The following is an 11470-nucleotide window of genomic DNA, read 5'->3' as shown; positions in this document are numbered from 1 at the left end:
CTTTGTTTTTCCTGTTTATGGAGAATAAGACATCTTCAAGTTTAATTTTAAAAGTATCAAAGTCAGAGTCGGGGGGACTTCTGGTTGGACGCAAACTCCATTTCGCTGTCTTTGTACTTGTACACTGATGAAATGACAATAAGTTGACTCTAATCTAATGTTGGAAAAAAAAAAATCATGAAAACGTCATAGTATAATGTGTGGAGAAAAGTAATTGTATAGAACGTCGAAAAAAAGTTGTAGTATACTGAATTGGAAATGGTCATAGTATAGTATGTTGAAAAAAATCATAAGTCATTGTCTGCAAAAGTTTAAAAAAAGTCTTATTACAGTATGTCAAAAAAAAGTCAGTGTATTAGGTCTAAGAAGTTAGTGTAGTGTAGTGTGTCGGAAAAAGTCAGAGTATAGCATGTCGGAAAAAACTCATGAAAACGTCATGGTATGTCGAAAAAAGTCATAGTATATGGTGTCAAAATAAAAAAGTCGTTTTATGTCCTAGTCTTGAAAGTCATAGCATAGTATGCCAAAAAAAAGTCATGAAAACGTCATAGTTTAGTATATTGGAAAAAAGTCACAAAAAAGTAACAGTGTAGTAATTCGAGAAAAAGTCATAGTATCTCGAGGTGTATAGTATTCCCTCCAATCCTGCCTAAAACTCTGGTATCGGGAAGTACTGGAGTTTATGCACCAATCCAATACCACGTGATAAAGCCCTAAAGAAAATCTATGTCAAAGTGGTTTATTTATGTTGTTGTTTATTCTGTTATAACTGACTGTCAAACTGGATAATAAAGAAAGTTGTTTGTTCATGTTTCACATACCTGAGCCAAACCGACAACAAATATAGAAATTATATCACATCCATACAGGGATAGTAGTATACAGCTGACACACTGGTATTGGCTTGGTATTCAGTATTGGACAAAAAATGTTGTTGGACAATCTCTAGTATCTTGTGTCAAAAAAGTCTATTATAGTATTTAAAAAGAAATCATCAGAAAGTCGTTGTGTAGTGTGTTGAAAAAAAGTCATAGCATGGTGTGTTGAGAAAAAAAAAAATCACATGTACAGTAAGTTACAAGGTTTTGAAAAAATTCATGCAAAAGTCATAGTATAGTATGTCGAAAAAAAAGTAATGAAAAGTCTGAGCATAGTATTTAGAAAAAAGTTATAAAGTCATAGTATAGTACCGGTATGTCGAAAAAAAGTAATGACTGAGTAATGTCAGTTTAGTGTGTTTAAAAAAAGGTAGAGTATAGTATGTTGAAAAAAGTGTGAATTAAAAAAATATTTGGCACATAATGGGAATCAAACTTGCAACCTAAGACCACCCAATCAGTCTTTAAACAGACTTAGCTAAATAACAAATCATAGTATTGTATGTCAAAAAAATCATAAGTTATAATATACTATGTTGAAAAATCATGAAAACGTTTTTTATGACATTCTCTGATGTTTTACAACATACTATACTATGACTTTTTTACAGTTTTTATGGCATGATATACTGTGACTTTTTCATAGTTTTTTATGAGATACTATACTATTACCTTTTTCATGACATACCATGAGATGATTTTTTTCATGAATTCTTTGTGACACTTTAATATAACTTTAACTTCTAAACTTACTCTAAATTAACTTTTGCATGACATACTATCACTTTTTTGACATACTATACTATGACTTTATTCATGACTTTATATGACATACAGTACTATGACTTTTTTAGGATATACTAAATATGACTTTTTTTGACATACTATGACTTTGTTATGCCATGCTATACTTTGACTTTAACAGTTTTTCTCAATTGTTTACACACTTCTGAAAGCATACCTTATAATCTCAGAACTCTACATATCAATCCAAAAACACATGCATAAAATGTACACCACACACCTCTCATATTGTGTTTCTAGCTCTTATGTATACTACTCTTTATTAAAAAAAATTACATTGCTTTATTCATTCTTTTGTGCTTTGTTGAACTTCATGTTGAAATGAGGTCTTTAAAATGTATTGTCTCAAAAGGTATTAAATTTAACTTAAGGATTTCTTCTTCTTTCCTCAGGACCAGAAAGGACAGATTCATCAGGTTTGGTATGATGACCCACAGAGTATTTGTACCAAGGCAGAGTTGGTGAAATCCAAAGGTTTGAGGGGCATTGGCATGTGGAATGGCAACATCTTGGACTACAGCGATGAAATGGTCGCCAGGCAGCAGTCCGCAATGATGTGGAATGCACTCTTAGGATGCTAGCTGGGATGCACTTGACACTGCTGCAGAAGTTTACATCACCCCTCCTGTTTGTTGCTAAGGCAATATATATCCCTTTGTAGCAGTAATGGGGTGTGGCTTTCCTCTGTTCAGGGATGCATACTTTTACTTCAGAGTTTATTGTGGTTTTTATTGCTGTTGTTGTTGAATGTAGTTACGTCTCAAACATTCCTCTGTGCAAACTGGAAAAAAAACACACTTTCTTTAATGCAAAATGTGGGATTTATCGATTTTAAACTTTAAGAGATTTTTGCACTTATTTGTATTCAAATAAAATATTTTCTGATGAATCTGTAAATTATTAATTATACATAAACAGTTACACATCGTAGGTTTTGCATTTTTCCTAAATAGCTTAAACCACCTGAGATATTCAAAAGCTCAAAAGTCATCAACATTGCAACCATATCAGATTACATCAATTACAAAGTTATAGTAAAATGTGGGAAAAGCAACAGCACAAAAATACAAAACATGGGTACTAAATAGTAAGACTTGTGGAAAGTACAGATGCATAAAAGCAAACAAATCAACAACAACTGCTCTCCCATCAAAGGTTTTGTTCAGTTCTGTATGTACTGAAGTAGATGGCGTGGCTTTGAACTTGCAGTCTATCCCGTGTGGTATTTCCAAAACAAAGAGAGGATGTGGGACCAGGAGGAGAGGACTGGCTTTTCTTCTGGGCCAGCTCAGCCTTCAGGGCCCTCAGCTCTGTGGCAGCCTGTTTTCTCAACTACGCAGCATGGAAGAATAACATGGTTTGTTAATATAACACGGTAAACAAGCTATTAGGCAGTGCTGGAATGTATCCAAATACGTTTACTGAAGTATTGAACTTAAGTACAAATTTAAGGTGCTCGTACTTTACTTTCAATTGTAAGAACCTTTTTTTTTTTAATTCTATATCTTGATGTCTGAAAGATTTAGTTACTTTTCAAATACAATTTTTTTTATTCACCTTTCCTGTCCAGTGAAAACCACATATATCCGCATTTGTTGATTTTGAATGATTGTAATAAATTGAAGGATGAAGTGTTCCTTTAAATTCTCCTACTTGATAAATAACCCTCTTAGATCAGCTACAAATCAGCTTTGCATCATTGCAAAGCTGAACACAGGGCTGTTTTTACTCAGCTCATGATACGTGGTTCTCACAAGACAGCGATGCAATAAACATGATCTTCTACAACATGTTGCATTACTGTAGATTAAACAACCTTACAGTATATACAGTAAAGTAAGTGAAAAATGCACAACAGAATCTTATAGGTAAACACTGAAAGGGGATATTTTACTGCAAAATTAATACCTTTACTTTTGAGACATTAAGTAGATTTTACTAATACTTTTTTGTTTGGAATGCAGGGCTTTTATCCGTAGTACAGTATTTTTACAGTTTAGTATAAGTAAATGAATCTGAATACTTCTTCCACCACTGGCTATTAGGCCAGAAAGCCTGAACAAAGGTGCTTATTTCACATTTAAAGTAAAGATTTTATATGCAGCATTCTTTTATTAGTTCAAATAATTATATATTTACTGTTCAAATATGCAGATTTTGCTCTGCAGTACTTCTAATAATTTGTGTCCTGTAAGTAATGTATATAAAACATTTGATGGACTCATACCACTTTTCAGTGCATTGTAGACCACGTACAGTATTTGTAGGATGTGTGTGCTACTTTGCCCATTTTTTTTTTTAATATGGCTCTTGATGAAGTAGCTAACAACTTCCTTTGTTGCAGCTAAACAAACATTTGGATACATAAATAGACAATCAGTTACCTTTATCTCTGTTACCAGCTTCATCTTGGCATCCTCTACCTTCCTCTTCAGGTTGTCAATCTCATGGCTCTCTGTCATGATCTGAATGATGAGCTCATTCTGAAAGTCATGATTTTTCAATTTGTCATGTATATGGGGAAAAATGTTGTCGAGCTTCTAGATGTGTGTTTCAATCACATAGCCAACAAGCCTTTTAATAGACATTTCTTATAACAGACATGTTGGTGTCTCATAGCAGGAAAGCCACAAGTATTCCACTTTCAAGGCTTTGCTGTTATGCATTGCTAATTATACCTATGGCTATGTGCTACAAGTTGAAATCTATGCAGTGAAAAGGGTGTATTGGCGATTCAAACGATCACTGTGTGTCCAATTCTATGTAAACTTTGCAATATTTAGACTCTACTAAAGACTCTACTAAAGAATTATGGAATCTTATTTCTGTGAAATTATTCAACCAAATTCATACTTTTATACCTTTTATTATAGGTTCAAACAGATAATACAGCACATAAATTCAAGATAAATTCCATTTTACCTTTATGGAAGATCTGCCCTGTCGTCTTAGCTTCCCTCTGTTGTCTCTTGCCTGGAGCTGGTGCAACAATTTGTTGTAAAATGTCTCCAACTCCTGTCGTAGGTTTCTCAGATTTTCCTCCAGTGGTGCTGTAGCCTTCTTGGTTTCAAAATATTTCTTTTTCCAACTGTCACGTGCTTTACGTTGAAGAAAAAAGCAGTAAAATTGAGTTGCTTTTGACAAATGTGTCCTTTGAATTGGAATACAAAATGTTGACTATTTTTATGTTACAAACAACTGCAATTAAAACGCTCTTCTGCTATTCAATCAAGCAAGTTTTGAACTACAATTTTTATTATTCTCAAATGTAGATACATTTACAGTAATCTGTTACAGGTTTGTGAAAGTACAGAGGGAACCAGTATGTTATGTTCTTGGGTTGGCAGACTGCTGGCAAACTTAAGAACTTGTAATGACTCCCGATGCTTTTTTTTTACTTCTAAGGTTTTTTACTTATAATGCCAGGATGAGAATACACAAATAACCATAAGAGTACTTTGTTGCTCACCTTGGTTCCTGCGGTGTCGATTTTGAGCCAACAAATCTTTCCCCTTTCTTAGTAACTCTTGCCTTGTCCACTCCAGCTGCTTTCTCTCATCCCTCACCAGCTTGATTTCCTTGATCAGTTCCTCTCCTAACAGAATCAGAAACATGTCATTTGTGTTAAAAAAAAAAAGTGTGATCATTCATTCTTGGCATGGGGCCAAAATGGCAGCTTACTGTTTGTGTGAAAGACAGCAGAGGCTGTCGTTTTTTGAGTGACCACGGCCAAATCTAGTCCTGAAGGAGGGGCGGTAAGCCCAACAGACCGAGACAACACAGCTGGTCTTTTTGTCACCTAAAAATTAGGAAGAAATAAAACATGAGTTCTCCTCATCTGGATAGATTTTTGTGAACTATGTCCCTTCTTTGTTCACATCAAATACCTCACACACTTCCCTTTTTTTCAAAGCCCTGTAAAAAATGTAAGAGCAACCTTTCCCATAGTTTTATACTCATGAGGAAAGACTGAAAAAGACATACTGAGACCATGTTTTCAAGTTGGCAAATATGTAATGCTATACATTACTCCACTTGTTGGTTTATTCCGGATGGACTTAAGTGCATGTACATCTTTTGGTTTCCCAAGCCTGCAAATAAACACACTGTTAGAGCAACCAGCCGTAGTTGTATAAGACTTCACTGCAGAAAACAAGTGTGTCATTTGGTAATGCTGCACAGTACCCGTCGTTGAGTGAGAAGCCTGAATCTCTGTCCTCCAGAGACTGGGCGACTCCTAAATCTCTGGCCACTCTGTTCTGTCTGTGGTACTGTTTCTTCTTTTTGCATGTTTCTTTGTTTTCTGGTGAGTCCTTCACCTGAGCAGAATCACCTTCGCACCCTTGTAAAGCTGTAGATAAAACATAAGAGCTTGAGTACAGTATATTGTAAATTAGTTTGACAATTAGCTGAAAATGTCATTGCTAAAACGATTTGTGGCTGGTGTACAAACCGTTTACACCATTGTAAAAGGTGCTAGGTTACCCATGTTATAAAATGCCACTATAAATTTCACAATTAATACAAATTTGTTTTGCATCATTTTGTGGCTGTGTTCTTGTCCGTTTACTTTTTCAAGATGAGGATGTTTTGTAGCATGATAAACAAGACTGAATTGCCATTTTCTTTTTACATTTACTACAATAATATGATGAATATCAGCAGCGCTTTGTTTTTAAAAACATTACAGTTCTAAACACTTTCATCACATCATTCATGGGCACTGCACTGTCAGGCTGCAAATTTGTGCCACTAGAGTGCACAGTGCATTCTTTGTTGCAGAGCAAAAGATAATACTTTAAAACTGTACTTTTACCTTTATTCTGTGAAACTGGCTGTGGGGCCCTTTGATTCTGAGGCTTCCTTAGGCAACATTCCTGCTCTGCCCACTTTAACTTGTTGTAAGAGATATTCTCTTCGTTTTCTACTTCTGCCTCTGAAGAACAATAGCTCTGCTCCTCATCTTCCTCCTCCTCCTCCTCTTCAAGGCTTGGGGTGGGAGGTGGCTGATGGGAACGCTGGGGGATAAGGGGGAATTTAACAGGCTCCTTTGTTCCTGCTGGCACGCTGCACGTCTTGGGAGGTTGGTAATAGGTCTGGTGGTCCGGAGAGCTGCTGCTGGTGTCTGGGCTGAGAGACTGGGAGCAAACACTGCTGTCGTTCTCCACAGTGGGCAGCAGGTAAAGCTCTGGCTCTGGGGCCTGCCGAAAGGTGAAATGGAGCAGAAAAAGTATTATTTACATCTGTAGATCACCAGGTAATGCAGAGCTACAAGGCTAATAAACTAATTATACCAGATCAAACAGTGCAAAACAGAAATCACTTAAATGCATTTCCAAACTAAGGGGGAAAAAAGCAGTTTGGATGGCATGACAACCAAAATGTAAAGCCTATAGTCACACAAGTAGAGATGACTTCCTAGTTTTCTAAAGAATAAACGTGGCAATAACATACATTTGTAATCCACCTGCGGTACCTGGGAGCATAAGAGTTTGGTAATTCTGAAATACTATTCTATGTGGTATTTTTTTCTATTTCAGAAAATGTAATATTTCCGTGGACTTTTTAAATTGTCAGTGATGTATGAAACTATTCCAAAGAAAAATAAATCCGTAAAATGTTAATATGGATTCTACATACATATGGTGGAGCAAAGCTTTTCACTTTCAGATCCCTCTCCTGTGTGCTCTTGACCTGTAATAAGAACAAATAAGAGGCATGGCAGTGATAACTGTGTGCTCTCTCGCTCTCTCTCACCCACACCCACACATTCACACGTGAACTTGTTAATCAAAATGTCTACATTGTTTCTCACTACTGTCTGCCCAGTGAAACAAAACCAGCTACAGAAAACAACAGTAAACGGCCAACTGCACTCACCAGTGCCAAACTGCGCCCCACACATTTCAGGAAGGAGAATTTGTGGATGCTCCTCTCAGCACCAAGAAGAGCTCCCAGCTCGCTTCTCAGAGTTCTCAAGGTGATGTCAGGATAAACCCTGACACCACAGTAATGGAAAAGATATTTTAATTACTGAACTGTAACACAACCTATCATCATAACAGTATAACAGATCCGTTTTCACAGTCCTTTTGCAATGTGACACCACACAGGAGAAACACCGTTTGTAATCTGGTTTCAGTAGAAATTAGTTACCTCTTTTATACAGTCAAAATGCTGTGAAAAAAAACATCTGGGGAAAAATAACATATTTGCAGGAATTTATAGAGATCCCAAAATATACAATTTGAATAATCATATGAAGCTTTTAAAAGAAATAAGGACACATTGGGAAAGCCATAGTGCATTTACTCATGTTCCGCACTGTGCTTTGAAAACTTTTAGACACTGACACTTTAGGCTTTGTGCATCTGGATATTGTGAGATTTTATCTCACAATGATAAATCTCATTGGTAAAAATTGTACCTTTTACTTCAGTGCTATTGTCTGACAGCTGTGGTTACTTTGCAGATTAAGACTGTACATGTGAAACAATTGCAGATGAATTACCTGACATTTCCTAATCAATGTAACAATGCCGAGATCTGTAAATATCTATATATGTATATATGTGTGTACAGCTTGCTCAGATTGGAGTGTTTTTAATCAAATTAAAAATGTCCAGCGGTTTCACCTGATAAAGCCGGCTGATATGAAGTTCTCTATGGCTTCAGTAGGGACTTTATTAAGCTTCAAATTCCACTGGTCATCTGGCACATACAGCACATGGAGCTCCACAAACTAAAAACATAAAATTGGACATCATTAAGTATTAGTGTGCATATTGGCATCACTGCGAGTTACTGTAGTCTACACTAATACGTTTTGCAATATGCATTTATTCCATCAACTTTAACCTACCTTGCAACTGGCCGGTCTTCTGTCCTCAGGATACCTCACTGACTCACAAGACAGTTCCATTATCAGTCCAGCTCAGCAAGGAGAAGCAGAGAAACCGTTAACTGTTAGCTATATTCACAGGGAACCTTGCTTTTTTGCTACGAGGTCGGCGTGGACTGCTCAGAAACAATCTAGTGCTTTCCAACACAGCCCAGTGGGGCTTCTTTTATGAGAGTGCCAGCAGTGGTTGCTCTGGTGCTGGTGATGACAACTGCTTCAGAAAAAAAAAAAAAAAGCTAATCCAATCTGTGGTCACCAGACAATGTTCTACAGCTTTCATTGGTTATGCAGGTATATAGCCTGTAGGCCTGCAGTTTTTTTTCAAAGGGTAAATTCAATTCAATCCAATTCTATTTATGGTAATTCATAACAAGAGTTATCTCAAGACACTTTACAGATAGAGTAGGTCTAGACCTCACTAGACCACATAATTTGCAAGGACCCAACAGTTCAGTTCTCTCCAGAGCAAGCAACAGTGCGACAAGGGCGAGGAAAAACCTCCTTTTAGGTCTAAACCTCGGACAGACCAAGGCTCTTGATTGGCCCTATCTGACGGCCGGTTGGGGTTGAAATGAAGAGTGGCAATGACAGTCACAGTAAAAGATAATGGAACAGTGACTAAAAAAAAATAGTAGTTTGTAGTAATTCATGGCATAGCTGTGCACTGCACGGCATTAAGGCACAGCAGAGTGTAGCAGGATGTAACAGGGCATCACAGGGCATATAGCAGGACCCCGGCGACAGCTGCAACCAGGATTTTGGAGCCTCCCTGATACAAGGAATCATGCAGGGTGGAAAAGAACATAAGGATTTTTGTCCCATTTCTGGGACATGGATGCACACAAATGTAAAAATAATGTTATAGTTTTTTTTGACACACTGAGCTCATCTGCTCACTATTACATCTAAACTACATCTAAACTATTACAGCATAACTAAGAGAGACAGGGGAAAGAGAGGAGCCTGGTCGGGCTAGAACTCTGCCCTGCCTCCCTCTAGTTACATTATATTAATGATTATATGGTAAATTAATCTGATGACTATGTAGGGAAGCAGAGAAGAGAATGATGTTGGTAGGGTAGTGATTGCATTTTATATCACACTAATTATTGCTTTAAAGTATAATTTCAATTTAATGAATAAGCCTATGTTAAGGCGTTATTTTTAGTAGCCTACGTTAAGGCGACATTTGTGATCCTGTTTGACGTTATATTTTTTGTACCTGACTAGCCTATATACTAGAGGTTCTGCATACTGAATAATTTTAGAAAAGTCCCACATTATATTGATAACATTCATGGTTTTATTTCGAGAGATTTCTCAAGTTCTTCTTGAATATCTTGATATTCTGTCTGAGTGTGTTAGCCTACGTTATCGCCACTATAGGCTGCAATTTCTATTGATGCTGCTTTCGCGTACACTGGAAGTTGTCGTAAATATTATGTTTTCAAGAACGTTTCCCCCCCAAAGCCTAGCCGTGTTTTTGAAGTTATGTTTAGAGCAAACAGACAAAATGAATTCCGTCGACAATCATAACAAAACTAAAGTACAGCATAAAAGATTTTTTTGCATATAAATTAACCAAAGCACAAAAAACTTAATATCTACACTTCCCTTTCATAGCTCTGAATTTGGACTATAAATAATTGAGTTAATTTTTAACTGAAAGTGGCTGCTTTAATTAACATGTAAGTGTTGTCAAAACGTTTTTGGGGGGAGGGGTCAACATTATAATTTTGAGCTCGAGAACATCCCATGAAGGCGGCAGCGGCTGACCCTTCGTCTAAAAAACAACAACCGGTGTTTCGGTTTAACTGGTTTTCGAGTTAACTGGTGATAGAGGCAGATGTGGTGTGGCCGTGGCCTTTCAGGACCCAGTCTCAATTTACCATGAAATGAACATGCCGATCTTCTTTAACTGTCTACGTGCTGATCGCTTTGCTTCTTTTCAAATGAATTTGTCGGTGTCGTGTGACACTTTATAGAGACAAGTTGCTGAGGATGTGGTCCCGACAGACATGCATGCAAACATTAGCCGTTGTCGTTTCGAAATATCACCCGTTGCGAGTGTGTCACTCACTGCAAACCACGGAGACACCAAAATCGTAAACATTTCACCGTTAAAACAACACTGTATGCTAAATTTGGAAAATGTTGTAATCTATATCTGTAAAGGCCATTTTATTGAAATGGAGTATTCTTTATACTCTGAGTCAGAAAACTCAACTGCAGCAGCACTATTTACACAATAAAGCTTTCCAGTTTCACTCGCTTTTACAGAGGGGTTTGTTCAGATGTCATTTATAGCCTAATTTATGTAACATTTTATACCTAAAAACGTAGCGAAAATTGATTATTTTATGGCTGTTGAAACCATATTCTGATTAATGCAGTGATAAAAGAATTTTCTTTTATCACTGCATTCATTATGTATATACATCTAAAATAAAAAACCCTCTGTGAAACCCATTGACTCAAATCTGTCAACAAAATAAAAGAAGATTTTGGAATGACTTTGATATTTGTATATCTGGAATATATGTCTGGAATGATTTTCTTTTCTTCATTATGGATATCTGAAATTAAGATAACTAAACAATTGGATTGTAGATATCTGAAATTGTGTTTCCTAATAATTATATTGGAGACATTCATACCTTTAATAACATGAGATTGACTTTGTTGAACCCCACTGGATCAAACTGCTGCCACTTCAAGTTAACTTTATTTGTAAATTCTACAATATGTGCCTACAGAACCTTTGAAAATACTTTTCTCTCCAACCCACGGTGCAATTTATGCACTAGTATTATCTGGATGAATGAGTAGGCATAATGAATATTAAATAAAGTTGTTGTGTTGAGCAAGCTTGTAATTTAACACTACG

At 36.5% G+C, this 11470-nt stretch overlaps 2 protein-coding genes across 3 annotated transcripts in view; one reads left to right on the top strand and one right to left on the bottom strand.

Annotated features, from left to right (window-relative positions):
• ctbs (chitobiase, di-N-acetyl-) overlaps positions 1-2471 on the top strand; it is an 8961-nt gene extending 6490 nt beyond the window's left edge. Inside the window, exon 7 of the mRNA XM_034881959.1 lies at positions 2075-2471. Within this exon, the coding sequence (XP_034737850.1) occupies positions 2075-2263 (189 nt within the window). The 3' untranslated portion in view covers positions 2264-2471. The remainder of the gene's footprint in view (positions 1-2074) is intronic.
• Positions 2472-2821: 350 nt separating this feature from the next.
• spata1 (spermatogenesis associated 1) lies at positions 2822-8857 on the bottom strand. Of its 2 annotated transcripts, none has more exons than XM_034881940.1 (12): positions 8545-8857; positions 8318-8424; positions 7563-7680; positions 7323-7376; positions 6499-6883; positions 5868-6033; positions 5713-5773; positions 5364-5481; positions 5152-5277; positions 4605-4780; positions 4067-4165; positions 2822-3014 (listed from the first exon to the last, which is right to left on the bottom strand). In XM_034881940.1, the coding sequence occupies exons 1-12, from the start codon at positions 8602-8604 to the stop codon at positions 2832-2834; spliced, it is 1653 nt and encodes a 550-aa protein (XP_034737831.1). In that variant the 5' UTR covers positions 8605-8857; the 3' UTR covers positions 2822-2831. The 2 variants fall into 2 exon arrangements, with proteins under 2 accessions (XP_034737831.1, XP_034737832.1); XM_034881941.1 differs by having other exon boundaries at positions 5868-6024.
• Between the last annotated feature and the right edge of the window lie 2613 nt (positions 8858-11470).

The sequence above is a fragment of the Etheostoma cragini genome, chromosome 9 (genome assembly GCF_013103735.1).
Source record: "Etheostoma cragini isolate CJK2018 chromosome 9, CSU_Ecrag_1.0, whole genome shotgun sequence".
Lineage (NCBI taxonomy): Eukaryota > Metazoa > Chordata > Actinopteri > Perciformes > Percidae > Etheostoma > Etheostoma cragini.
The sequence above is the reverse complement of the archived record's forward strand: the minus strand, read 5'-3'. Positions and strand labels throughout refer to the sequence as shown.